This window comes from Gadus macrocephalus, chromosome 20, assembly GCF_031168955.1.
Source record: "Gadus macrocephalus chromosome 20, ASM3116895v1".
Taxonomy (NCBI): Eukaryota; Metazoa; Chordata; class Actinopteri; order Gadiformes; family Gadidae; genus Gadus; species Gadus macrocephalus.
In genome coordinates, this window is record NC_082401.1 from 11,556,159 (window position 1) to 11,583,239 (window position 27,081).

Genomic DNA, 27,081 nt, shown 5'->3' on the forward strand with positions numbered 1-27,081 from the left:
TGCGGTTGGACATTTATATTGGTATATTGTTGCTGTTTAAATTTAAGTTGATATATATTCATATTGTTGCATTGTTTTATATTCATATTGTTGCATTGTAACATTCTTGTTGAATCCAAATACCGGTAATTATATGTAATTCTATTGTTGCATTCATATTTGATTCATAATCACATGCTCTATCTGCTTAAGAACTGGATGCAACGCGATGTGATAGCCTACTGAGGATTAGTTGTTTATTGCTCTTGTTTATTTACATGTTTAACTGGTTTAGTGGTTTATTGAAAAAAATACCCCTACTAATAAGTACTAATTACTGATTAGCATACAACAACAGTCTAAGCTGAACTAGTTTCTCTTTGGAGCTATTCCAATCTTATATGATGCAATCTATGTTACTTTGATTAAAAGAACAGCCCCCCCCCCCCCCTTCATAATGGGAGGGGGGGGGAGCATTTACTCCCACGTGTAGACACAATTCATCAAAGTGACACAATAAATTGTGTCACTTTGATGAATGAATGAATGATGTCAAATATGGCCTGAGATGAGTCATGAAGCACTACCACACTGTATATGTGCAGGGGTTAGGTAGTGACTTAACCCTGGGCTTGTAAGTCATGCATATGTGCTGTTAGAGCTATAATTCTGGCCTTGTATTAGCCCTGGAGGCTGACTACTGTTTCTCAGCGTGTGATGTAGCACTAGGAGCTAGTTTGTGATGTAGCACTGGGAGGTAGGGTTAGCGTGTGATGTAGCACTAGGAGCTAGCGTTAGCGTGTGATGTAGCACTAGGAGCTAGGGTTAGCATTTGATGTAGCACTAGAAGCTAGGGATAGCGTGTGATGTAGCACTAGGGGCGAGGGTTAGCGTGTGATATAGCACTAGGAGCTAGGGTTAGCATGTGATGTAGCACTAGAAGCTAGGGTTAGCGTGTGATGTAGCACTAGGAGCTAGGGTTAGCGTGTGATGTAGCACTAGGAGCTAGGGTTAGCGTGTGATGAAGCACTGGGCTGGGAGGTAGGGTTAGCATGTGATTTACCACTAGGAGCTAGGGTTAGCGTGTTATGTAGCACTAGGAGCTAGGGTTAGCGTGTGATGTAGCACTGGGAGCTACGGTTAGCATGTGATGTAGCACTAGGAGCTAAGGTTAGCGTGTGATGTAGCACTAGGAGCTAGGGTTAGCGTGTGATGTAGCACTAGGAGCTAGGGTTAGCATGTGATGTAGCACTAGAAGCTAGGGTTAGCGTGTGACGTAGCACTAGGAGCTACGGTTAGCGTGTGATGTAGCACTGGGAGCTACGGTTAGCGTGTGATGTAGCACTAGGAGCTAAGGTTAGCGTGTGATGTAGCACTAGGAGCTAGGGTTAGCGAGTGGATGGAGTAGGTCCTCTGGTCCACTGTCCCCCAGCTGTGGGTGTTGGTCACCCTCCGCTGTGTGTCAGTGTGACTCTCTTTGTGTGTCTCTGTGTGTGTGTCAGTGTGTGTCTGTGTGTGTCTCTGTGTGTGTCTCTGTGCGTGTCTGTGTGTGTCTGTGTTGTTGACCCTCTGTGTGTGTCTCTGTGTGTGTCTGTATTCTCGCCCCCCAGGCCGGGGGGCCACGGCCGTGGTCCAGGCCGCTCTCTGCTCCCCCAGACGGGAACGCGTCGCCATCAAGAGGATCAACCTGGAGAAATGTCAGACCAGCATGGAGGAGCTGCTGGTGAGAGGAGTGGCTTAGGGCTAGGGTTAAGGGTTAAGGGCTAGGGTTAAGGGTTAAGGGTTAAGGGTTAGGGTTAGGGTTAGGGTTAAGGTGCGTTCACACTAAAAGACACGTTTGTCGCCCGTTCACGTTGTCGCCCAAGTTTTGTCGCGCGACTGTCGCTGTGCAAGTTTTGTCAGGCCAATTTGCTGCGGTTCATCCCGGACTGCACTGCAGGGAACGGTTGGCTGGTTGAACGCTGATGGCTGTTACGTTACACATGTCACTCAGCGGCCACGCTGTTGAATGCTGATGGCTGTTACATTACACATGTCACTCAGCGGCCACGCTGTTGAACGCTGATTGGCTGTCATCACGCGAATGTCGCGGCAAAGTTGAAATATTTCAACTTAGTCCCGCTGTAAATCCTCGTGAACGCGCTCGCCTGTGCAGGGCGAAAGTGTCGTGCGACAAATCAAAATTTGTCGCAGGTTTTCAAATTCGCCCTATTTGCGTCTCTACGTTGACTTTGTATGGAGTCGTGTCGCCCCTTCGCGTTTGGTGTGAACGTGACCTCTAACCCTAAACCCCTTTAGGGTTAGAGGTCAGGGTTAGGGTCAGGGGTTAGGCTTAGGGTTAGGGTTAGGGTTAAGTGTTTTGGTTAGGGTTATGCTAAGTGGTTTGGGGTAGGGTTGGGGGTTAAGGGTCAGAGGCATCTCGCTGCAGAACTTGGTGAACCCTTGGCCATGTACTCCAACATGACCACCATGATATACCATCTAACTCCATGTCCATCTGTCTCTCTAGAAGGAGATCCAGGCCTTGAGTGGCTGCAGCCATCCCAACGTGGTGAGCTACTTCACCTCCTTAGGGTTAGGGTTAACCCCTAACCCTAACCCTAGCCCTAACCCTAACTCCATGTCCATCTGTCTCTCTAGAAGGAGATCCAGGCCTTGAGTGGCTGCAGCCATCCCAACGTGGTGAGCTACTTCACCTCCTTAGGGTTAGGGTTAACCCCTAACCCTAACCCTAACCCTAACTCCATGTCCATCTGTCTCTCTAGAAGGAGATCCAGGCCTTGAGTGGCTGCAGCCATCCCAACGTGGTGAGCTACTTCACCTCCTTAGGGTTAGGGTTAACCCCTAACCCTAACCCTAACCCTAACCCTAACTCCATGTCCATCTGTCTCTCTAGAAGGAGATCCAGGCCTTGAGTGGCTGCAGCCATCCCAACGTGGTGAGCTACTTCACCTCCTTAGGGTTAGGGTTAACCCCTAACCCTAACCCTAACCCTAACCCTAACTCCATGTCCATCTGTCTCTCTAGAAGGAGATCCAGGCCTTGAGTGGCTGCAGCCATCCCAACGTGGTGAGCTACTTCACCTCCTTCGTGGTGAGAGACGAGCTGTGGCTGGTCATGAGGCTGCTGGGAGGCGGTGAGGAACGGCTCTGGTTAGGCTCCCTAGTATCTGACACTAATATCAGTAGAAGTATCCATTCAGATTAGTATCACTAGTATCTGATTCTAATATTAGTAGAAGTATCCATTCAGATTAGTATCACTAGTATCTGATTCTAATATTAGTAGAAGTATCTATTCAGATTAGTATCACTAGTACCTGATTCTAATATTAGTAGAAGTATCCATTCAGATTAGTATCTGATTCTAATATTAGTAGAAGGATCTATTCAGATTAGTATCACTAGTACCTGATTCTAATATTAGTAGAAGTATCTATTCAGATTCGTATCACTAGTACCTGATTCTAATATTAGTAGCAATATCTATTCAGATTAGTATCACTAGTATCTGATTCTAATATTAGTAGAAGTATCTATTCAGATTAGTATCACTAGTATCTGATTCTAATATTAGTAGAAGTATCTATTCATATTAGTATCACTAGTAATTATGGTCTGATTTGCTTTCCAATTATTGGAGTTTGTCGAAGTTATTATAAAATAGTTTTTTATTAAGACACAGTTCTCTTTTCTACTCTGTGATTTTATATGGGAGTGAACCATTACACTTTGGTTGGTCATCTTAACTAATAGGGTGGGTCATCTTAACTAATAGGGTTGGTCATATTAATTAATAGGGTTGGTCATCTTAATTAATAGGATTGGTCATCTTAACTAATAGGGTTGGTCATCTTAACTAATAGGGTTGGTCAGCTTAAATAATAGTGTTGGTCATCTTAACTAATGGTGATGGTCATATTAACTAATAGGTTTGGTCATCTTAATTAATAGGGTTAGTCAAATTAACTAATAGTGTTGGTCATCTTAACTAATGGTGATGGTCATATTAACTAATAGGTTTGGTCATCTTAACAAATGGTGATGATCATATTAACTAATAGGGTGGGTCAACTTGACTAATAGGGTTGGTCATATTAACTAATAGTGTTGGTCATCTTAACTAATAGGGTTGGTCATCTTAACTAATAGGGTTGGTCAGCTTAAATAATAGTGTTGGTCATCTTAACTAATGGTGATGGTCATATTAACTAATAGGTTTGGTCATCTTAACTAATAGGGTTAGTCAAATTAACTAATAGTGTTGGTCATCTTAACTAATGGTGATGGTCATATTAACTAATAGGTTTGGTCATCTTAACTAATAGGGTTAGTCAAATTAACTAATAGTGTTGGTCATCTTAACTTATGGTGATGGTCATATTAACTAATAGGGTTGGTCATCTTAACTAATAGAGATGTAAATGGTAAACTGAATAACAATGATGTTGCGTGTTATGTTTTTGTGTTACCATTTTGTGTAGTTATGTCTGGTCATGATAAGTGTTGTTTGTGTTACCCTGATGCCTGTTGTGTTTTTGTTTTGCCATGTTGTAACATTTGGTATGCATGTTGGATGTGTGTTGTATGTGTGTTGTATGTGTGTTGTGTGTGTGTTGTGTGTGTGTTGTGTGTTGTATGTTTGTTGTGGTTTGTATGCGTTTTGTTTTGTGTGCGTGTTGTGTGCGTGTTGTGTGTTGTGTGTGTGTTGTGTGTTGTATGCGTGTTGTGTGTTGTGTGTTGTATGCGTGTTGTGTGTTGTGTGCGTTTTTTGTGTTGTATGTGAGTTGTTTGTTGTATGTGTGTTGTGTGTTGTATGCGGGTTGTGTGTTGTATGCGGGTTGTGTGTTGTATGCGTGTGGTGTGTTGTGTGCGTTTTGTGTGTTGTGTTTTGTATGCGGGTTGTGTGTTGTATGCGTGTTGTGTGTTGTATGCGTTTTTTGTGTTGTATGTGTGTTGTTTGTTATATGCGGGTTGTGTGTTGTGTGTTTCAGGGTCGATGCTGGATATCATCAAAGGCGCCAGCAAGGAGGAGCAGAGAAGCGGAGGGCTGGATGAGCCGATCATTGCCACCATATTAAAAGAAGTCTTAGAAGGCCTGGACTACCTGCACAGACATGGACAGATACACAGGTACACACCGGGTGGACAGATACACAGGTACACACCGGGTGGACAGATACACAGGTACACACCGGGTGGACAGATACACAGGTACACACCGGGTGGACAGATTCACTGGTACCCACAGGCGGGAAACACATGATGGTAAGATAATTATTTGCTTTCTAATAAATATATTGAAGTAATCCAAGCCCATTCGTTCTGCGTTCTGAGTTCCATCCTTTTTTCGGTGCCAATCCATTTGTGTTGAGTTCACTTCCTGGATGTCAAGGTCGTTAATCATGTGTCGCCTGGGGGGTGGAGCTAGCGGAGGTTCATCGACCTGGGATCCATACTGGCCCACATACTGACTGCTGTCTCTCTGTCTGCTCGTCCGCAGGGACGTGAAGGCAGGAAACATCTTGCTGGGAGATGACGGTTCTGTTCAGATTGCAGGTGTGTGCGCTCCAAATGAATCTCTCCCTCTCCATGTTTCAAAAGAATTGAAAAGATAGTTATGGGATAGTGATTTAAAATGAATATCTATTTTCATTCCAACAGTGTCCTATAGCAGGATTTATTTCACCATTAAACTTTTTTTTAAGTAGAAAATTAGGTCTCTTATTGACCATTTGGAAATGAAAGCTAGAATAAAACAAAATAAAATTTAAGAAATATCTGTCTTTTTTTAATACACAATTTATGGATCTTTGCGTGAATTGCACTAAAACAATTATGTCTGCACAATGTAGAATTGTCTACATTAATCACCAAACTTAATACAATCCTTGAACCATATGCATTTGTTTGTTTTTTGTAAAGATTTCGGAGTAAGTTCGTTTCTAGCCACAGGGGGCGACATCTCCAGGAACAAAGTCCGGAAGACCTTTGTCGGAACGCCATGCTGGATGGCCCCCGAGGTCATGGAGCAGGTGAACCTGTGCTTAGCATTAGCACACTGTAGTAGTGCTATAGCATTAGCATTAGCACGCTGTAATAGGGCTATAGCATTAGCACGCTGTAGTGGGGCTATAGCATTAGCACTAGCACGCTGTAGTGGGGTTATAGCATCAGCACTAGCACGCTGTAGTGGGTCTATAGCATTAGCACGCTGTAGTGGGGCTATAGCACACTAGCACTAGCACGCTGTAGTGGGGATATAGCATTAGCACGCTGTAGTGGGGCTATAGCATTAGCACTAGCACGCTGTAGTGGGGCTATAGCACTAGCACGCTGTAGTGGGGCTATAGCATTAGCACGCTGTAGTGGGGCTATAGCACTAGCACGCTGTAGTGGGGCTATAGCACTAGCATTAGCACGCTGTATTAGTGCTATAGCATTAGCATTAACACGCTGTAGTAGTGCTATAGCATTAGCATCAGCACGCTGTAGTAGTTCTATATCATTAGCATTAACACGCTGTAGTAGTGCTATAGCATTAGCACTAGGACGCTGTAGTAGGGCTATAGCATTAGCACTAGCATGCTGTAGTGGGGTTATAGCATTAGCACTAGCACGCTGTAGTGGGTCTATAGCATTAGCACGCTGTAGTGGGGCTATAGCACTACGCTGTATCCCCACGCTGTAGTGGGGATATAGCATTAGCACGCTGTAGTAGTGCTATAGCATTAGCATTAGCACGCTGTAGTAGTGCTATAGAATTAGCACACTGTAGTGGGGCTATAGCATTAGCACTAGCACGCTGTAGTGGGGCTATAGCACTAGCATTAGCACGCTGTAGTAGTGCTATAGCATTAGCATTAACACGCTGTAGTAGTGCTATAGCATTAGCACTAGGACGCTGTAGTAGGTCTATAGCATTAGCACACTGTAGTAGTGCTATAGCATTAGCACGCTGTAGTAGTGCTATACCATTAGCAGTAGCACGCTGTAGTAGTTCTATAGCATTAGCACTAGCACGCTTTAGTAGTGCTATAGCATTAGCACTAGCACGCTGTAGTAGGGGTATAGCATTAGCACGCTGTAGTAGTGCTTTAGCATTAGCACGCTGTAGTAGTGCTGTAGCATTAGCACGCTGTAGTAGTTCTATAGCATTAGCATTAGTACGCTAATGCTAATGCTACAGTGTGATACTACAGTGTGATAGCCCTACTATCACACTGTAGTAGGGCTATAGCATTAGCGTGCTGTAGGAGGTGCTAGTACTGCTGAACATATCATTATACTTCTGTTCCCTTAGAAATAGCAATTACCCTTCGTAATAATAAATATAGCCGTACACTTATCTTAAATAAAGCATTAATTCTATACTTCTCTTTGGTTAAATGTAACATTTTAACTCAAGTTCTAATGTTATGTTTAACATGACAAACCTCCTATGTTAAACATAGCAGTAGAATTCAGTTTTTTCTCTAGCTAGGGCTGATTATAATAACAGAAAAATAAAGGTGGTGCAGTTGGTAGTAGCAACAGCCCCGGGCTATTGTCAAGTAGGAGACTTAACCCTAACCCTACAGCCTACTTCTGTTATGTTAACAGTGTTACAGCCTACTTCTGTTATGTTGTGTTACAGCCTACTTCTGTTATGTTAACAGTGTTACAGCCTACTTCTGTTATGTTAACAGCGTTACAGCCTACTTCTGTTATGTTGTGTTACAGCCTACTTCTGTTATGTTGTGTTACAGCCTACTTCTGTTATGTTGTGTTACAGCCTACTTCTGTTATGTTGTGTTACAGCCTACTTCTGTTATGTTGTGTTACAGCCTACTTCTGTTATGTTAACAGTGTTACAGCCTACTTCTGTTATGTTGTGTTACAGCCTACTTCTGTTATGTTAACAGTGTTACAGCCTACTTCTGTTATGTTAACAGTGTTACAGCCTACTTCTGTTATGTTAGCAGCACATTGTTGTACTATGTTTACGATGTTACTATGTTGTACTATGTTTACTATGTTACTATGTTGTACGATGTTGGTCCAACACCGGTCACAATGCGTCAGGGTAGGAAGGCTCGAAGCGTCTTACGAAGCGACCCTCTTCATGTCTCCAGGTACGAGGCTACGACTTCAAGGCTGACATCTGGAGCTTCGGGATCACAGCTATCGAGCTGGCCACAGGCTGTGCTCCTTACCATCAGTATCCACCCATGAAGGTCAGGGGAACCATTGGCTCACTCCGGCTCCTTGTCTCTCAGCAAACCTCAGCCTTCTCTATTTTCTTCAATGCCGTTGTCCCTTCTCGTGTTCTGGTCTAAAGGAGCCCATCCCTAACCCTCAAATGAAACGCTAACTCGTAGAATATAACACCCCTCCTACCGTTGTACTGTGTCTCCAGAACCATTCAAATCACGTTCTAGGGTTAGGGATCAGTTATGCCTCATCATATTTTATGTTTTAAGGAATGGATACATCTTCGGCCTCATTTATTTCTTATCTTAACAATGCGATGTGGGAAGGATGCTTCACGTTGATCTTGTATCGTCCAGGTCCTAATGCTGACCCTGCAGAACGACCCTCCAAGCTTAGAGACCGGTGTCGAGGACAAGGAGCTGCTTAAGAAATATGGAAAATCATTTAGAAAGCTAATAACTATGTGCCTTCAAAAGGACCCCACCAAAAGGTAAACTTATGATAACAGTCATTGATATGCATCATTAAATCATCTGCCTGCACGCAATCTATTTTTAATCTACGTTGTTTTTATATGCACATCACAGGCCCACAGCTGCAGAACTTTTGAAGTGTAAATTCTTTCAAAAAGCAAAGGTATCATTTCTTATTATATTTATATATTTGGGCTCATCTCCATATTTTTTCCTGTTAAGTCCTTTCTAAGTTCTGTACGATTATTGTTTGCTACTGAAACTGAAACTCATTTATTATTTTCATAATTGTGATTTTGCATTACAGAACAGAGAGTATCTGGTGGAGACACTCATGAGTCAGGCCCCAAAGATACAGAAACAGCGAGCCAAGAAGGTACTAAGATAAAAAAAACTTTCCTTGAAATGTGCTCCCTTATTGAATAAATAGCAACATCTACTGTACAACAGTAGATGTTGACAATGATAGATGTTACTGCCACGTCTACTCCACAATGAGAGATGTTACTGCCACGTCTACCCCACAATGAGAGATGTTGTGACTGCCACGTCTACTCCACAATGAGAGATGTTACTGCCACGTCTACTCCACAATGAGAGATGTTACTGCCAGGTCTACTCCACAATGATAGATGTTGTGACTGCCACGTCTACTGTACAGCGACTATTGCTGGACTGACACCAATTCAATTTCATTGTATACTTATTGTCAATTGACAACCAGCATTATGTTGCTTAATCTATACCATCGACTGCGTCTGTTCCGAAGTCTACGGGCCAAAAATAAGTAAAAAAATACTACAATTATAAAAAATATTAAACTCACTAGACATACAAAACTAAACCAAACCGATGTTCACATTTTGTGCATACAATACTAACATACAACAATTGGACAACACAACAATTCTTATTTTTATTTGTCTACTTTGAAGGTATTTTAGTTTTTGTTGTTCAAGAGTATTTTAGGATCAGCTCAAGGAGGCGGAGTAGCGGTGGAGCAGGTAGGGTCATGGTAGGAGGGGTGGAGCAGGTAGGATCATGGTAGGAGGGGTGGAGCAGGTAGGGTCATGGTAGGAGGGGTGGAGCAGGTAGGGTCATGGTAGAAGGGGTGGGGTAGGTAGGGTCAGTAGGGGGGGTGGTTGGTAGGGTCAGTAGGAGGGGTGGGGTAGGTAGGGTCAGTAGGGGGTGGGGTAGGTAGGGGGTGGGGTAGGTAGGGTCAGTAGGGGGTGGGGTAGGTAGGGTCAGTAGGGTCATTAGGGGGTGGGGTAAGAGGGGTCAGTAGGGGGTGGGGGTAGGTAGGGTCAGTAGGGGGTGGGGTAGGTAGGGTCAGTAGGGTCATTAGGGGGTGGGGTAGGAGGGGTCAGTAGGGGGTGGGGGTAGGTAGGGTCAGTAGGGGGTGGGGTAGGTAGGGTCAGTAGGGGGTGGGGTAGGTAGGGTCAGTAGATGCGTGCCTCAGCCTTGCCCTTTCGCTGCTGGCTTTCTGTTCAGTCCCAGGAGGGAAAGCTCGCTTCTACAGCTTCGTCTTGTACGACGACGGAGCCCCTCTCATCCCCCTCCCTCCCTCCCTCACCCCCTTCCTCCCTCCCTCACCCCCTTCCTCCCTCACCCTCTCAACCCTCCCCCCAGGTGAGGAGGCCCTCAGGCTCCAGCGGCCGTCTGCAGAAGATGGCGGACGGGGCCTGGGAGTGGAGCGAAGAGCAGCCGGACACGGGCCGCCGGGAGGCGGGGGCGGGGGGCCTGGTGAGTGGGGGGGGAGGGCCAGGGGGTGGGAGGGGGGTGAGGGGAGTGAGAGGGTGAGGAGGTGAGGGAGGGTGAGGGGGTGGGGTGGGGTTACGGTCACTAACTACCTATTCTCAACTAGCCCTCACTAACTAATTCTAAGCCTGTCTATCAATTCTAATCCATCCTTAACTATCTATCCTTCTAACCCAACCCTACCGAGGACATAAGAGCAAAATGATGAATCTCATTTTATTTCCAGAATGACAGGAAGGCCAACATGGTCCCAATGGTCACGCGGACTCTTCAGCACCCCCAGGTGGGTGGCAGCTGCACTACACCAACACACGGCCGCACTGTGCGTGTGCGTGTGCGTGTGTGTGTGTGTGTGTGTGTGTGTGTGTGTGTGTGTGTGTGTGTGTGTGTGTCACCTTTAGAGCCCCCTAGTAGGAGGCCAGAGTGAACACTGCACTCCATCAGAGTACTATCCTCCCTGTGCATTACATTACAGGGTACTTTCCGCCTTGTGCAGTACATTACAGAGTACTTTCCTCCCTGTGCAGTACATTACAGAGTACTTTCCTCTCAGTGCAGTACATTACAGAGTACTTTCCTCCCTGTGCAGTACATTACAGGGTACTTTCCGCCTTGTGCAGTACATTACAGAGTACTTTCCTCCCTGTGCAGTACATTACAGAGTACTTTCCTCACTGTGCAGTACATTACAGAGTATTTCCCCCCCTGTGCAGAACATTACAGAGTACTTTCCTCCTTGTGCAGTACATTACAGAGTACTTTCCTCACTGTGCAGTACATTACAGAGTATTTCCCCCCCTGTGCAGTACATTACAGAGTACTTTCCTCACTGTGCAGTACATTACAGAGTACTTTCCCCCCTGTGCAGTACATTACAGAGTACTTTCCCCCCTGTGCAGTACATTACAGAGTACTTTCCCCCCTGTGCAGTACATGAGAGTACATTCTTCCCCTGGTTGATGTAGCTCCCTGTCCCTCCTGCAGGTGGAGCCCTTCCAGAACGATGCCTTCATGGACGGTGTGGTTAACCTGGTCCTACGGCTGAGGTCAGCGTCCTCACCCTTAGTGTCCTCATTCTAACCCTTAGTGACCTAACACTAACCCTTATGCCGCTTTTCCACTGCATGGTACCAGCTCGACACGACTCGACTCAGCTCGCATTTTTTGCGTTTCCACCGCGGTACCATGGTATCTGGTACCTGAAGTGGCTGCTTTTTCTAGTACCTACTCGTTCTAGGTTCCAAGCGAGCTGAGCCGATGCTAAAAGGTGACGTCGGCAGACGGCCGGCGACTGATTGGCCAGAGAGTGTGACGAAGTCACGAGAGCGACATGGCAACCATGCTGGTAACATCCATAGCAGCGCCGCAGCCAACATGTTCCACTTCTCCAACTTCTTCAACATGCCAGCTAATAATAGTAATGCGATCGATGTCCTCCATTGTTGTTATGTGGGTTCTGTCCATGTGTGGGTTGCGTATGTGTTGTTTGCGTCGCGTACACAAATACGTCACGGCCCTTTCGCGCAGCCGACCCCGCCCACGTCCAGGAGGTACTATTTGCGGTGGAAAAGCACCCGTGCTGCTACCGTGTCGAGTCGTGTCGTGTCGAGTCGTGTCGAGTCGAGCTACATGTGCGGTGGAAAAGCGGCATTAGTGTCCTCACACTAACCCTTAATGACCTCACATTAACCCTTAGTGTCCTAACACTAACCCTTAGTGTCCTCAACCTTAGTGTCCACTAGGGATGTGTCGGTCGCGACCGATTCGTTACAACGAACGAATCCCGAACGTGAACGACAAGAACTGGTTCCCCAAAACAAGAAGAACTGGTTCTTTGATTCTTTTTTTTAAACATAAACCAAAAATATGGTCACGTAAATAAAATATACAAACGAACAGAGCTTCGTCTCCCCGCGACTTATATTGATTGAGTCTACAACGTTCTCAAAGATTCAGCCAATGAGAGGTAGCAATGGTGTTGCAATGGCACCTGGGTAAACCAATGACAAGGCGGTACCGTCGAATATGCACGCTTTCTGTCTGACGTATCTTGGGTCATACCATTCGACGTGGGGCCACTCATATATCCCCCTACATTTTTTCGAAAATAGACTTGACCTCCATCTGTTTATTGGATAAACGCATTTCCCAATCCCAGGAGTCTTTGCTCCATTCTACGTCAATTTAAGAACAAACAAAGAAATTAAACTGCAGTTCGTATTTTTTATTTATGACCATGAAAGTTCTGTAATGCCTGAACAATGAAGAATTAAATGTAAAGTAAAATAAAATTATAAATGTAAAACCATGAATGAAATATAGAGAGTAAGCAAGTGGTCTAAATATTGGTGGGACGTTTGGTCATACTAGATAGTGTATCTTCTTGATTTCCACGGGGTTTAGAGCCTAGAAGTGGTTTAAATTATGCTCACGGCCGTCTCGCGGGGGGGGGGGGGGGGCAGACACCAAATGACGTAATCTGACGTAACGAACGAATCAAAACGAACGAATCAAATAAACAAATCGTTATAGTGAACTGAACTGAAAGAACTAGTTCCGGGAAAATAATCATTTTGCCCATCCCTAGTGTCCACACACTAACCCTTAGTGACCTAACACTAACCTTAGTGTCCTCACCCTTTGCGTCCTCACACTAACCCATAGTGTCCTCAACCTTAGTGTCCTCACATTAACCCTTAGTGTCCTCACCCTTTGCGTCCTCACACTAACCCATAGTGTCCTCAACCTTAGTGTCCTCACATTAACCCTTAGTGTCCTCACCCTTAGTGTCCTAATACTAACCCTTAGTGTCCTCACCCTTAGTGTCCTCACACTAACCCTTAGTTTCCTTACGCTAACCCTTAGTGACCTAACACTAACCCTCAGTGTCCTCAACCTTAGTGTCCACACACTAACCCTTGGTGTCCTCAACCTTAGTGTCCTTACACTAACCCTTAGTGTCCTCACAGTAACCCTTAGTGTCCTCACCCTTAGTGTCCTTACACTAACCCTTAGTGTCCTTACACTAGCCCTTAGTGACCTAACACTAACCTTTAGTGTCCACACACTAACCCTAACCCTAACCCTGGGCTAAGATGACTACTAGATAGTGTTAGCTAACCCTAACCCTGTGCTAAGATGACTACTAGTTAATAATGGTGATTATTCTAGGTTCTACCAGAAATCTTTTTTTCTAAGACTTTGTTCTTCAAGTTGTGCCCTAACCCTTGACCCTTGACCCTTAACCCTAAAAATAAACACCTGCCTCCTTGTTTTAATGTGTGCTTCTCCTTTCAGGAACGGCAGGAAGGAGTTGAACGACATCCGGTTTGAATTCAGCCCGGGCCGAGGTGAGGAGAGGGAGGCCATCAGCATCCTGATATTCCCTGGTTATGGTTCTCTAGCTTTCTATGGCTTAATTATAATATACATCAATAATATTTTATGTCACTCACTCTATTTATTATATCTTATCATTATTTAGCCAATTTGAATAACCCTATCATGCCTTTGTAGGGGTTGTATTAATGTAAGTTATTATAATATATTATTATCAAATAGTATATATTATTCTATAGAATATTGATTATATATTACATTGTTTTAATGTCTTTGTAGGTCTTATGTTATTATATAGTATGTATTATACATTATATATTTTCATAATGTATTATCATAAATGCAACGTATGATAATCCTAATAATCATTAATAGAACTTAAGATAATAGGCCTGATGTTTGCTTTGTCTGCTGACAGACACCTCGGAGGGCGTGTCCCAGGAGCTGTACTCCGCCGGATTGGTCCACGGACATGATGTCATGATCGGTATGAGTCCGCCAGTCTGGTCGAAGGGTTAGTCAGTACAGTCTGGTCTAAGGGTTAGTCAGTACAGTCTGGTCTAAGGGTGAGTCAGTACAGTCTGGTCTAAGGGTGAGTCAGTACAGTCTGGTCTAAGGGTTAGTCAGTACAGTCTGGTCTAAGGGTGAGTCAGTACAGTCTGGTCTAAGGGTTAGTCAGTACAGTCTGGTCTAAGGGTTAGTCAGTACAGTCTGGTCTAAGGGTTAGTCAGTACAGTCTGGTCTAAGGGTGAGTCAGTACAGTCTGGTCTAAGGGTTAGTCAGTACAGTCTGGTCTAAGGGTGAGTCAGTACAGTCTGGTCTAAGGGTTAGTCAGTACAGTCTGGTCTAAGGGTTAGTCAGTACAGTCTGGTCTAAGGGTTAGTCAGTACAGTCTGGTCTAAGGGTGAGTCAGTACAGTCTGGTCTAAGGGTGAGTCATTACAGTCTGGTCTAAGGGTTAGTCAGTACAGTCTGGTCTAAGGGTGAGTCAGTACAGTCTGGTCTAAGGGTGAGTCAGTACAGTCTGGTCTAAGGGTGAGTCAGTACAGTCTGGTCTAAGGGTGAGTCAGTACAGTCTGGTCTAAGGGTGAGTCATTACAGTCTGGTCTAAGGGTGAGTCAGTACAGTCTGGTCTAAGGGTTAGTCAGTACAGTCTGGTCTAAGGGTTAGTCAGTACAGTCTGGTCTAAGGGTGAGTCAGTACAGTCTGGTCTAAGGGTGAGCCAGTACAGTCTGGTCTAAGGGTTAGTCAGTACAGTCTGGTCTAAGGGTTAGTCAGTACAGTCTAGTGTAGTGGTTAGGGTTAATCACTGTACAGGTTTGGGCGTTGAGGTAGACTTGGCCGCTTTGGAAAGGGTAAACTAAATAATTGTGGAGTAAATAGTTCTGGACTAAATAGTTCTGAACTGTTTCTGTTCCTCAGTGGCTGCTAACCTTCAGCGGATGGTTGATGACCCAAACACCTACAAAGTACTCACTTTTAAACTCGTAAGTTTTACACACAGTTCATTTGTACTGCTGTACGTCATAAAACAGGATGTTAACTGCTTATTGATATCAGGACTGTTGGGTTCAACAGTAACTAGTGTGGAACCATTTAACACGTAAATGGGTCAACACTAATTGCACTTAGTTGAGTCTACTGAGAATCGGAATGTGTACGTTTTTCAGGCCAGGAGTAAATGGCTGAACACCATGTAGTGTATCAATCTATGTTGTGATTCCCCATGTCAGCAATATGAATACATAATGCTAACAATGTACCATACTATTATACTGAACACAGTATTCTACTGCTAGTATGCTGAACATGCAGCAATCAGGACCGAGAACGGGTGGACAGTCCTTGGACAGGTTAACATGTAGCTACTAGAGCTAAATCAGGTTAGCTACCAGGGCTACATCAGGTTATCTACTAGAGCTACATCAGGTTATCGACTAGAGCTACATCAGGTTAGCTACTAGAGCTACACACTGCACTAACATCTTCCTGTTGACCCACATGCACACTTTCTTAACTTGGCTAAGGCAAAAATGGAGGTATAACTGTCCTGACCCCCCCCCCCCCCCCCCCCCCCCAGGCCTCCAGCTGCGACGACTCAGAGACCCCGGATGAGGTGAAGCTGACCGGCTTCGCCCAACTGAGTGTCATCTGACCACCGAACCCTCCCTTGGAACCCTAAGGGAGGGGGTCAGGGTTAGGAACGCACTGCCTCCCCTAATCCTGACCCCTACCCTAACCATAGCCCAGCCTAACCCAAAACCCAGCCTAACCCTAACCAAGCCTTACAGAGACCAGGAGGGACCAGGAGACAGAGACCAGGAGGGACAGAGACCAGTAAGGACAGGGACCAGGAGGGACAGAGACCAGGTGGGACCAGGAGACAGAGACCAGGAGGGACAGGGACAAGGAGGGACAGAGACCAGGAGGGACAGGGACCAGGAGGGACAGAGACCAGGAGGGACCAGGAGACAGAGACCAGGAGGGACAGGGACCAGGAGGGACAGAGACCAGGAGGGACCAGGAGGGACAGAGACCAGGAGGGACAGAGACCAGGAGGGACAGGGACCAGGAGGGACAGAGACCAGGAGGGACCAGGAGGGACAGGGACCAGGAGGGACAGAGACCAGGAGGGACCAGGAGGGACAGAGACCAGGAGGGACAGGGACCAGTAGAACCTCCACTCTGAGACTACAGTAGAACCTCCACTCTGAGACTACAGTAGAACCTCCTCTCTGACTACAGTAGAACCTCCTCTCTGAGACTACAGTAGAACCTCCACTCTGACTACAGTAGAACCTCCACTCTGAGACGACAGTAGAACCTCCACTCTGACTACAGTAGAACCTCCACTCTGACTACAGTAGAACCTCCTCTCTGACTACAGTAGAACCTCCACTCTGACTACAGTAGAACCTCCTCTCTGAGACTACAGTAGAACCTCCACTCTGACTACAGTAGAACCTCCACAGTAGAACCACAACGTACTAGCCATAGCTTGTCCAAATACATCTGTAACCTTTAAATTACTTAAGTTATAATGTATATTGAATATTAGTCTTTGATTTTATTTATGAGGTACTTTTATTTGAATAGTATGTTGCCTTTATCCCCGTTTCCTCTGTGATCAGCTGGTTTTAAACATTTATTTTCCTCAATAAATATATTCGACGACATACCTACCTCACTGCCTGCGGTTCCTGTCTCGTACTGGTAGAGTACAGCCATACTGAAGAAGAAAAATATCCTAGTTTTTCACAGATTGTCATTTTGTTCCATTAATAAAATAGCAACTTGATGAACCAAGAGAGCCATCATTAATTAATCAAGAATATGACATCATGGGGTAGATTAGCAGAAAGCTCTAGCAAATGGCAGCAGTTTGGCACTTGGTTGACATTGAGAACACACCCACACCTGATGGCATGACATGAGCCCTTTACGGGCAGGTCGACTGGCTAAGGGCAAGGTCGACTGGCTAAGAGCAGGTCCACTGGCTAAGGGCAGGTCGACTGGGTAAGGGCAGGTTGACTGGTTAAGTGCAGGACGACTGGTTAAGGGCAGGTCCACTGGTTAAGGGCAGCTCGACTGGTTAAGGGCAAGGTCGACTGGTTAAGGGCAAGGTTGACTGGTTAAGGGCAGGTCGACTGGTTAAGGGCTAGTCGACTGGTCAAGGGCAGGTCGACTGGTTAAGGGCAGGTCGACTGGTTAAGGGCCAGGTCAGCTGGTTAAGAGCAGGTCGACTGGATAAGGGCAGGTCGACTGGTTAAGGGCTAGTCGACTGGTTAAGGGCCAGGTCGACTAGTTAAGGGCAAGGTCGACTGGTTAAGGGCAGCTCTACTGGTTAAGGGCAAGGTCAACTGGTTAAGGGAAGGTTGACTGGTTACTGGCAGGTCGACTGGTTAAAGGCTGGTCGACTGGTTAAGGGCAGGTCGACTGGTTAAGGGCTGGTCGACTGGTTAAGGGCAGGTCGACTGGTTAAGGGCAGGTCGACTGGTTATGGGTCAGGTCGGCTGGTTAAGGGCAGGTCGACTGGTTAAGGGTCAGGTCGGCTGGTTAAGGGCTGGTCGACTGGTTAAAGGCCAGGTCAGCTGGTTAAGAGCAAGGTCGACTGGTTAAGGGCAAGGTCGACTGGTTAAGGGCAGCTCTACTGGTTAAGGGCAAGGTCGACTGGTTAAGGGCAGGTCGACTGGTTAATGGCAGGTCGACTGGTTGAAGGCTGGTCGACTGGTTAAGGGCAGGTCGACTGGTTAAGGGCTGGTCGCCTGGTTAAGGGCAGGTCGACTGGATAAGGGCAAGGTCGACTGGTTAAGGGCAGGTCGACTGGTTACGGGCTGGTCGGCTGGTTAAGGGGAAGGTTGGCTGGTTAAGGGGAAGGTCGACTGGCTAAGGTCAGGTCGACTGGTTAAGGGCAGGTTGACTGGTTAAGGGCAGGTCAACTGGTTAAGGGCTGGTGGGCTGGTTAAGGGTCAGGTCGACTGGTTAAGGGCAGGTCGACTGGTTAAGGGCTGGTCGGCTGGTTGAAGGCTGGTCGACTGGTTAAGGGCAGGTCGACTGGTTAAGGGCTGGTCGACTGGTTAAGGGCAGGTCGACTGGTTAAGGGCAAGGTTGACTGGTTAAGGGCAGGTCGACTGGTTACGGGCTGGTCGGCTGGTTAAGGGGAAGGTCGGCTGGTTAAGGGGAAGGTTGACTGGCTAAGGTCAGGTCGACTGGTTAAGGGCAGGTTGACTGGTTAAGGGCAGGTCAACTGGTTAAGGGATGGTCGGCTGGTTAAGGGTCAGGTCGACTGGTTAAGGGCAAGGTCAACTGGTTAAGGGCAGGTCGACTGGTTAAGGGCAGGTCAACTGGTTAAGGGCTGGTCGGCTGGTTAAGGGCAAGGTCGACTGGCTACGGGCAGGTCGACTGGTTAAGGGTAGGTCGACTGGTTAAGGGTCAGGTTGGCTGGTTAATGGCTGGTCGACTGGTTAAGGGCAGGTCGACTGGTTAAGGGCAGGTCGACTGGTTAAGGCAGCACTGCAGTGTTATTTGAGTCAGACAGAATGGGCAGAGGCAATATAATAATAATAATTATAATAATAATAATAATAATTATAATAATAATTATAATAATAATAATAATATAATACCCCTGAGCAGACAGGATAAAAGAAAGTGTTTTTTAATATAAAAAACATACAATCTACAACAGCGGACCTTTGCAAAGGATTCTGCTTCACAGTAAAAGAGCTTTGAAGACTTTGAAGAGGAACTTATAAAAGAAAATTTGGAAGTCAATGCCAGTTTTGTTGTTAGAAAAGTGTCCATTATTTCAATAGTGCTTCCAATGAGTGTCACACCGGATATACAGTCTGGGATGAGAAGAATAGTTCCTCAATCTTAAGCAGTAGAAGAATGGTCTGGTACCATTCTAATGTACTTACCACGATATGATGCAGTGTTTGTACTTTTATATGAGGCTGAAGATTACCAACTGTATGTTTATCAACCAGTAGCTTGCCCATTATACAGACATAACATAACATACTATTGTGCCCATAAAATAAATGCATGTAGAAACTGAGAAGTAATGAACAGCGACTCCTTAAACAAGGGCAGCATGTTAACAGAGAACAGCGACTCCCTTAAGGGCAGCATGTTACCAGAGAACAGCGACTCCCTTAAGGGCAGCATGTTACCAGAGAACAGCGACTCCCTTAAGGGCAGCATGTTAACAGAGAACAGCGACTCCCTTAAGGGCAGCATGTTACCAGAGAACAGCGACTCCCTTAAGGGCAGCATGTTAACAGAGAACAGCGACTCCCTTAAGGGCAGCATGTTACCAGAGAACAGCGACTCCCTTAAGGGCAGCATGTTAACAGAGAACAGCGACTCCCTTAAGGGCAGCATGTTACCAGAGAACAGCGACTCCCTTAAGGGCAGCATGCATGAGGATTCAGCAACCGCTGATGGAAAGGGTTCACTTCATCCCTGCTGGAGACTTTCCATCTCACGTATCAAACAGAATAAATGAATGACATCAGCACATCACAGAGCCCTCTTACAGCTGTGGTCTAATGAATGACATCAGTAAATCACAGAGCCCTCCTACAGTCTAATGAATGAGGCAGATTAGGAAGCACATTATGTCGTCCTTCCCGAAGTTATATTTAGTGTATGGAAAATGTTTGCTTTTCTCAGTCTTGAATGAATAAATTAAAACAGCTGTTATTTTTGTGAATGTAACAATGTATGTCATCAGCATAATCAAGTTAAACAAGATAAATTGGCCTCAACCCATTTGAATAAAGTAAAAGCCGCACCAATTACAAAGGACTAGCAATAAGACATTTCAATGCATGAGCACGTGTGTGACAAGGCGAATGTCTTTAAGGACCGTTGGGTTGAATCATTCGACAGACGCTCAGATCGACGCAGATACAAACCGGTTGACATACGTAGGAGCCTGGAGTAGCTCCACGTTATCTCCTGTTCCACCACATTGAGCAGAACCAGACACATTCAAACTGAAGAGAACAAAGGCAAGAAGGAAAAAATGGTATAGGGCCTTCCGTTTTCCCCCTGGAAATAATTTACCCAGGCGCCCTTTGGAGCTAATGCCAACATCTCAGGCGCTCCTTTGAGCTAATGCTAACATCTCAGGCGCTCCTTTGAGCTAATGCTAACATCTCAGGCGCTCCTTTGAGCTAATGCCAACATCTCAGGCACTCCTTTGAGCTAATGCTAACTTCTCAGGAGCTCCTTGGAGATAAGCCTAACATCGCAGGTGCTTCTTGCTTGACATGTCATTCCAGATGCGGTGCATCTCCTCCGGGGAGATCTGGTGGACGGTGAAGACGCGACGGTACCGGCACAGACTGTACGCCATCTTCCAGTGGTTGAAGCCACTGTTCTGGTACGGATGGACGCCCAGCTTGCGCAGACACAGGCCAACGTACACGTCCTCCAGGTGGATCAGCCTGGTGTGCAGCGAAGTCTTGAAGATAAGTTCGGCCACGTCCGCCGAGAACACGTAGCCCGTGCCCGAGCAGAAGGGCGGGTACTTGCTGTCTGGGTACAGGTCCCTGGGCATGTACCACTTACTGCGCATGTCCCGGATCGGACCCCCGTTGATGACGTAGCCTGTGAAGTACCTCCGCCGGGGCTTGGTGGTGGGCTTGAGGAGCTTGTAGATCAGGTTGTCCATGTTGACGAAGATGTCGCTGTCTGTCTTCAGGATGTACTGGGCCTTGGGGCAGTAGGTGGACACCCAGCGCATGCCCATCATGGTCTTCAGCGTCAGGTTGTGGTATGAGTCCACGAAGTCCTCCACCACGATGTCGTGGAAGATCTGGCTCTCCTGCTCCACCATCTGGTTCAGGATAGCGTCAGTGTTCCTGCCCAGCAGGAAGAGCGTGACGATGCGGACGTCGCCGAAGGAGCCCTCGTCGCCCCAGGTCTCCCGGATGGCCTGCCGGGCGTCAAACTCCTTGTGGGTGGTGCTGATGAGGATCACCAGGAAGGGGGGAACCTCCTCGCACTTCTTTGGCTCATTGATGACGAAGCGGAAGGCGTGGGGGTTGAGGGGCCGTGTGTGGATGTTGCTGAAGGTCTCGTTCCTGGGCGGCTTCGGGGCCTTGCGGATTGGGATGTGCATCTGGCCCACGTAGGTGGAGGACGGGCGCGAGATGCTCAGATACCACAGAGCACTCGCCCAGCAGACCACCGTCAGAAGGTACAAACACGAGACCTTGGAAGGCATTATGCAGCATCTAGATGGGCTTTGAGTGCATTTGATGTTTACTAGGAAGGTTGTTTTCTATTGTAGCTCCATGGCTGGGAGAGGCCGCCCTCTGCTGCTCCAGGGCCGCTGGACACTCATCCTCAGAGATGGATTACTCTCGGGAGAAGCGATAAGGTTTTGCTTTTTAATGCAAAGCCATTTAATGTTGTATAGACGTCCAGTTCCTTCATGTGACACCCCTGAACCTCCATTTATATCTGGAAAGAAAGAAGGAGGGACAGATTACTGTATCAATATTTTAGAAATTAATTTGCTAAAAGTTATGAATAAGTTAGAAAAAAGTACTGCTACAGTTTGAACACAACAGATAAAACGATATAATGTTGCTGTAACCCTAACTTTAACTTAAGGCTATTGTAACAAAATTATGTAAAATAGACTTAATGAAACTTAACCATATTGTACCTTTATGACATGGTATGCTTTACCTTTGTCCTGACTGTAATCCAATTATGAAATTATGCCTTTAACTTTATGAAATGGTATCTAGTAATATGTTACTATGTTGGATTATGCAAACCTGAAATGTGCTAGGGTGAGTGCCACTACCACAGTTAAGGTTAAGGTTAATTCAGAAGCTACCTCAAATATACATTTAAAAAGCATTCATTTTGTCCACCCTTTGAAGGGTGGAGGACCACTAATGTATTCTAATGTAGTTTGGTTTACTTTAAGATAACTAATGTAGACCTAATGTCGTTTTTTTTTACCTTGAGTTAACTAATGTAGACCTAATGTAGTTTTGTTTACCTTAAGATAACTAATGTAGACCTAATGTAGTCTGGTTTACCTTAAGATAACTAATGTAGACCGAATATAGTCTGGTTTACCTTAAGAGAACTAATGTAGACCTAATGTAGTCTGGTTTACCTTAAGATAACTAATGTAGACCTAATGTAGTCTGGTTTACCTTAAGATAACTAATGTAGACCGAATATAGTCTGGTTTACCTTAAGAGAACTAATGTATTCTAATAGACTGGGTAGCCCTGGCCATTCTGCCGGCGATTTAAGTTCGCCCTGCAGAAGGCCCTGGAGAAGAGCAATACATTTCTTTCTGCTACCCATACGTTTTTGCGGGAGCCTATCACCAAGCTGGATTTCCCCCCTGGCGCGCTGTTGGCTGGTTTAAAATAATAGCGACAGGAAATCGACGGCAAGCAGCCAATTCCGTACAGAGTCATTTGAACTAGGCCCATTGATGACGCCTCCTGTGCTGAAGAAAATGACAGCAGCTTCCAAAGACCAACGTGCAAACTACGATTGAGATTGGTCTGGCAATAGCTAGGCTAGTATTCTAATGTAATCTAGTTTACCTTAAGATAACTAATGTACACCTAATGTAGTCTGGGTTACCTTAAGATAACTAATGTATATCTAATGTAGTCTGGGTTACCTTAAATTAACTAATGTGTTCCTTATTTATCGGTATGATAACTATGTTTTACCTTTAGGGCATTTAGCTGACGTTTTTATCCAAAGCGATTTACAACGGTTAGGAAACACATTGTCACACCGACGGCAGAGTCAACCATGCAAGGCGACAGCCAGCTCGTCGGGAGCAGTCAGGGTGAGGTGTCTTGCTCAGGGACACTTCAACACTCAAACTAGCAACCTTCCGATTACCAGTCAACCTGTTCTACCTCATGAGCTAAGCCGATCCTTTACCAGTCTTGTTTATTTGTAAGTAATGTTTTGTACATGTAATTCGGAATACACGTTGATACAGGACAATCTGAGGCCTCTGCAACAAAAGCTAACTATTAAAATATTAAATAATTCAACAAATACTCAATAGAGCAGTGGATTTAACCCTCCAGGTTGTAGCAAAGGGTTCTGCCGGCCCCATGACAGGAAACAGAGCGCTACAGCGGGCACTGGACAGGGTAGCATGCCCGGGGGTAAACAGAGCTAATGCTACAAGGTGAGAGTCTCCTCCGCTGTATGGGGGCGACTCACTGCCAATGGAGCAACAATACAATGCACTGGGGATGGTTGGCTGATCCAAAGGACGGGCGTGATAAGCCCTCCTTTCAGAGCAGTGCTACGAGGCCCGAGGTCCGAGGCAGCCTGAGGGGCAAGCTGGCAGAGCCGCTTGGCCGCTGACTCCTTCTTCACACTAGTCTAGGGTAAGGGCTAGGGTTAACCCTAACCGCACTAGTCTAGGGTAAGGGCTAGGGTTAACCCCAACCGCACTAGTCTAGGGTAAGGGCTAGGGTTGACCCTAACCGCACTAGTCTAGGGTAAGGGCTAGGGTTAACCCTAACCGCACTAGTCTTGGGTAAGGGCTAGGGTTGACCCTAACCGCACTAGTCTAGGGTAAGGGCTAGGGTTAACCCTAACCGCACTAGTCTAGGGTAAGGGCTAGGGTTAACCCTAACCGCACCAGTCTAGGGTAAGGGCTAGGGTTAACCCTAACCGCACTAGTCTTTAGCGGACGTCCTCTGAATAAAGCAGAGAAACATCAAGCCTCTCACATCTCTAGTCTTTAAGTTATCAGATTCATTTAACAGCCGTGCTAAGTAAGTATATGTAGCTTACACATGAGGAGCAGTTGGCATGGAAAGTGATTTCCTGAATATGTCTGATATATAGTATGTTATAGTATGGTATATAGTATGTTATAGTATGGTATATAGTATGTTATAGTATGGTATATAGTATGGTATATAGTATGGTATATAGTATGTTATAGTATGGTATATAGTATGTTATAGTATGGTGTATAGTATGTTATAGTATGGTGTATAGTATGGTATATAGTATGGTATATAGTATGGTATATAGTATGGTGTCTACTATAACAGCAGACTGTTCTGCTGCGTTTTCCAGAGGTTCTCCAAAGGTTGGCCAAACTATCAGCACCTGGAGAGCCTCAGAACTCAGAAGGAAACACCCTGTTAAGGTTAACCCATCAGCAGAGAATGATATATGCAACAAGAACGACACGTTTTTGGTTTCTGTCTTTTCAATCTACACATCCGTTTTATGCCCCAGGAGCCTGTGTGACTGCAGCGAACACGCCATTCGTTGAGACTTCCATGCTCACTACTGCAATCCATCCTGTCAACCATCTTAAAGGGCTTCATTATCAGCTGGTTTCACGTTGTGTTCCCAGAGGGTCTTCATTCAGTACAAACTGAAGGACAGGAGCTTGTTTCCTTCTTGCAAAAATCTCATAGGAATTGAAAAGGCACGCTTAATACGTGGTGGATCAAAAGAGGCCCACCCTAAACTTAACCTTCTACCATTACCTTATCTCAGGCTTAACCCTAACCCTCTACCATTACCTCAACTCAGGCTTAACCCTTAACCCTAACCCTCTACCATTACCTCAACTCAGGCTTAACCCTAACCTTAACCCTCTACCATTACCTACACTCAGGCTTAACGCTAACCTTAACCCTTTACCTTAGTGGCAGAGGCTCTACATTTTATTTGAGGTTATAAAGTTCAGCTCTTGCCCTAAACAGACCTGAATCAGGCGTCCTTTAGCTTCAACACTCTAGCTTCAAACATTCTGCAGGAGAGGAATGTTGGCTCAGAACTGCTTGGTTTGTTGACATTCTGCAGCTACTTTTCAAGGAGTTATTTTCTCACCTACTGATTTATATTGAATCAGAATCTGATGTAAATTTGCATTTTAGCTTAACTCCTTTTTAAAATTATGTTTATTGATGTGCTCTATCCCTACCCCGCCCTTCGGAGGAGACGTGAAACCGAGGTCCTGACTCACTGAGGTCATAAAAGATCCCAGGGCACTTATCGCAAAGAGTAGGGGATTCCCCGGTGTCCTGGCTAAAACTGCCCAACCAGGCTTATTCAATCTAAATGAGCCTAATCATCCCCCTGTATAATTGGCTGATTCATTCATTCCCTCACTCTCCACCTCAAGCTGGTGTGTGGTGAGCGTTCTGGCGCCGATTGGCTGCTGTGTATCACCCAAGTGGGTGCTACTCAATGTTGTTGGTTACTGAGTTCCCCCCTTCACTGTAAAACGCTTTGGGTGTCCAGAAAAAAAAAAATTCAACCATATAAATTCAATGAATTATTATTATTATTGTTATTATTATTATCATCATCATCAAAACAAAATAAAAGTTACATCCTTAGATTTGAATTCAATATGATTTCCAATTTATAAAGCCTATAAATGGGAAAACTGCTCCCCTCCATAAGTAGGATATGTTCAGCAATAAAATAGTGCCTGAGTCAAGTCAGCGACCTCCAAGTGGACCAAAGGAGAAAACATGTGGAAGGATTGGAAGCAGAAGTCGACTACAAACCTCATTGGGCCAGTTTGTTTACCCAGTGGACAAACATGAGAACATACAGCATACAGTAAGCTTTTTATGGAACCACAACTTCCTAAATGTTAATTGTTTAATGAGCCATTACATTATACATTATTCTGTATAATAATTAGAAACACTTTTATAAGATACAATAAACTGTATCATAATAAGCAATACACTATTATAAAGAGCAACACAATCATAATAGGCTACTGTATGAAATGGGAATTGTTCTTTGCTTAAGGAAAGTCGGATGTTTCATCATGTCAAGTGTCATTCGTATTGTGTTATATGAGCCTATATCATACTGATTGATGAACCTATATCATTCGTATTGTATTATATGAGCCTAGATCGTTCTGATTGTATTAGATGAGCATATCATTCTGATTGTATCAGATGAGCCTATATCATTCTGTTTGTATTAGATTAGCCCATATCATTCTGATTGTATTATTTATTATTCTATATTATGAGCCGATAGGATGTCCAGATGTTGTCGTTAAGGGTTCCAACTTGCTCGTCTAATTTCACTTCTCTGCTCGGGACATCACATGTCTTAGTAGATCCTACATCGTTTTCACAAAGAACACATCGATGTTGAAATTATCCTGTCGGACATGCGGAAGGAGTCAGCGCAGCCGACAGAGCGGTGATCCGACAGGACGACATCAAGGAGGAGCACAGTAAGTCCGTTCCCCTGCTTCTCCTCGCTTCAAACAACATTAGATAGAAACATACTAAACAAAGCCATTGAACCGCTTACCTCTGTCAGTGTGTCCATCCGAGTGGGACGTGTGGTGCTGAGGAGACAGATGATACAGATGATACAGAGGTGTCTGGCTCAGCATCCTAACGCACGGTTCCTAAAGCTATTTGATGGTAGCGCAATGAACGACGCAGAGCTCGATGAGAGTCCGTCCAATCACAGCGTATTCCGGTTTACTCTCGGCCAATCACAACGTAGTTTACTCTCAGCCAATCCGAGAGGGAGCAGGCGGACTCCTCTGAACAGAGAAAGCAAGGTAGACTGACGCTGTGAGAGAATGTACAGAGATCAGTCCTACAAACTACAACTGTCTAACCCTCCAAACGACCACTCTGGTCCAACCCTCCAAACTACCGCTCAGTCCAACCCTCCAAACTACCACTGTCTAACCCTCCAAACTACCACTGTCTAACCCTCCAAACTATCACAGTCTAACCCTCCAAACTACCACTCAGTCTCACCCTCCAAACTACCACTCAGTCTCACCCTCCAAACTAC

The 27,081-nt window shown here is 45.4% G+C and overlaps 2 protein-coding genes across 4 annotated transcripts in view; one reads left to right on the forward strand and one right to left on the reverse strand.

Moving 5' to 3' along the window:
• The window catches only part of stk39 (serine threonine kinase 39), a 17,531-nt gene extending 609 nt beyond the window's left edge, over nt 1–16,922 (forward strand). For 2 of the 3 annotated variants that reach the window (XM_060039981.1, XM_060039978.1), the window contains exons 2-17: nt 1,590–1,702; nt 3,007–3,115; nt 4,973–5,111; nt 5,482–5,537; nt 5,904–6,013; nt 8,093–8,194; nt 8,528–8,661; nt 8,759–8,807; nt 8,952–9,020; nt 10,274–10,387; nt 10,629–10,685; nt 11,387–11,448; nt 13,700–13,752; nt 14,160–14,228; nt 15,163–15,227; nt 15,821–16,922. In XM_060039981.1, coding sequence (XP_059895964.1) covers nt 1,688–1,702; nt 3,007–3,115; nt 4,973–5,111; nt 5,482–5,537; nt 5,904–6,013; nt 8,093–8,194; nt 8,528–8,661; nt 8,759–8,807; nt 8,952–9,020; nt 10,274–10,387; nt 10,629–10,685; nt 11,387–11,448; nt 13,700–13,752; nt 14,160–14,228; nt 15,163–15,227; nt 15,821–15,895 — 1,278 coding nt within the window. In that variant the 5' untranslated portion in view covers nt 1,590–1,687 and the 3' untranslated portion in view covers nt 15,896–16,922. The remainder of the gene's footprint in view (nt 1–1,589; nt 1,703–3,006; nt 3,116–4,972; nt 5,112–5,481; nt 5,538–5,903; nt 6,014–8,092; nt 8,195–8,527; nt 8,662–8,758; nt 8,808–8,951; nt 9,021–10,273; nt 10,388–10,628; nt 10,686–11,386; nt 11,449–13,699; nt 13,753–14,159; nt 14,229–15,162; nt 15,228–15,820) is intronic. The other variant, XM_060039979.1, reaches the window with a different exon arrangement.
• A 1,960-nt stretch (nt 16,923–18,882) lies between these two features.
• On the reverse strand, nt 18,883–26,722 carry b3galt1b (UDP-Gal:betaGlcNAc beta 1,3-galactosyltransferase, polypeptide 1b). Its single transcript, XM_060040079.1, has 2 exons — nt 26,581–26,722; nt 18,883–21,717 (listed from the first exon to the last, which is right to left on the reverse strand). The coding sequence occupies exon 2, from the start codon at nt 21,476–21,478 to the stop codon at nt 20,492–20,494; it is 987 nt and encodes a 328-aa protein (XP_059896062.1). The 5' UTR covers nt 21,479–21,717; nt 26,581–26,722; the 3' UTR covers nt 18,883–20,491.
• Nucleotides 26,723–27,081: the final 359 nt, after the last annotated feature.

Excerpts from the sequence above, each read along its gene's own strand:
- b3galt1b (XM_060040079.1), bottom strand. The coding sequence starts at position 21,478 with ATGCCTTCCAAGGTCTCGTGTTTGTACCTTCTGACGGTGGTCTGCTGG.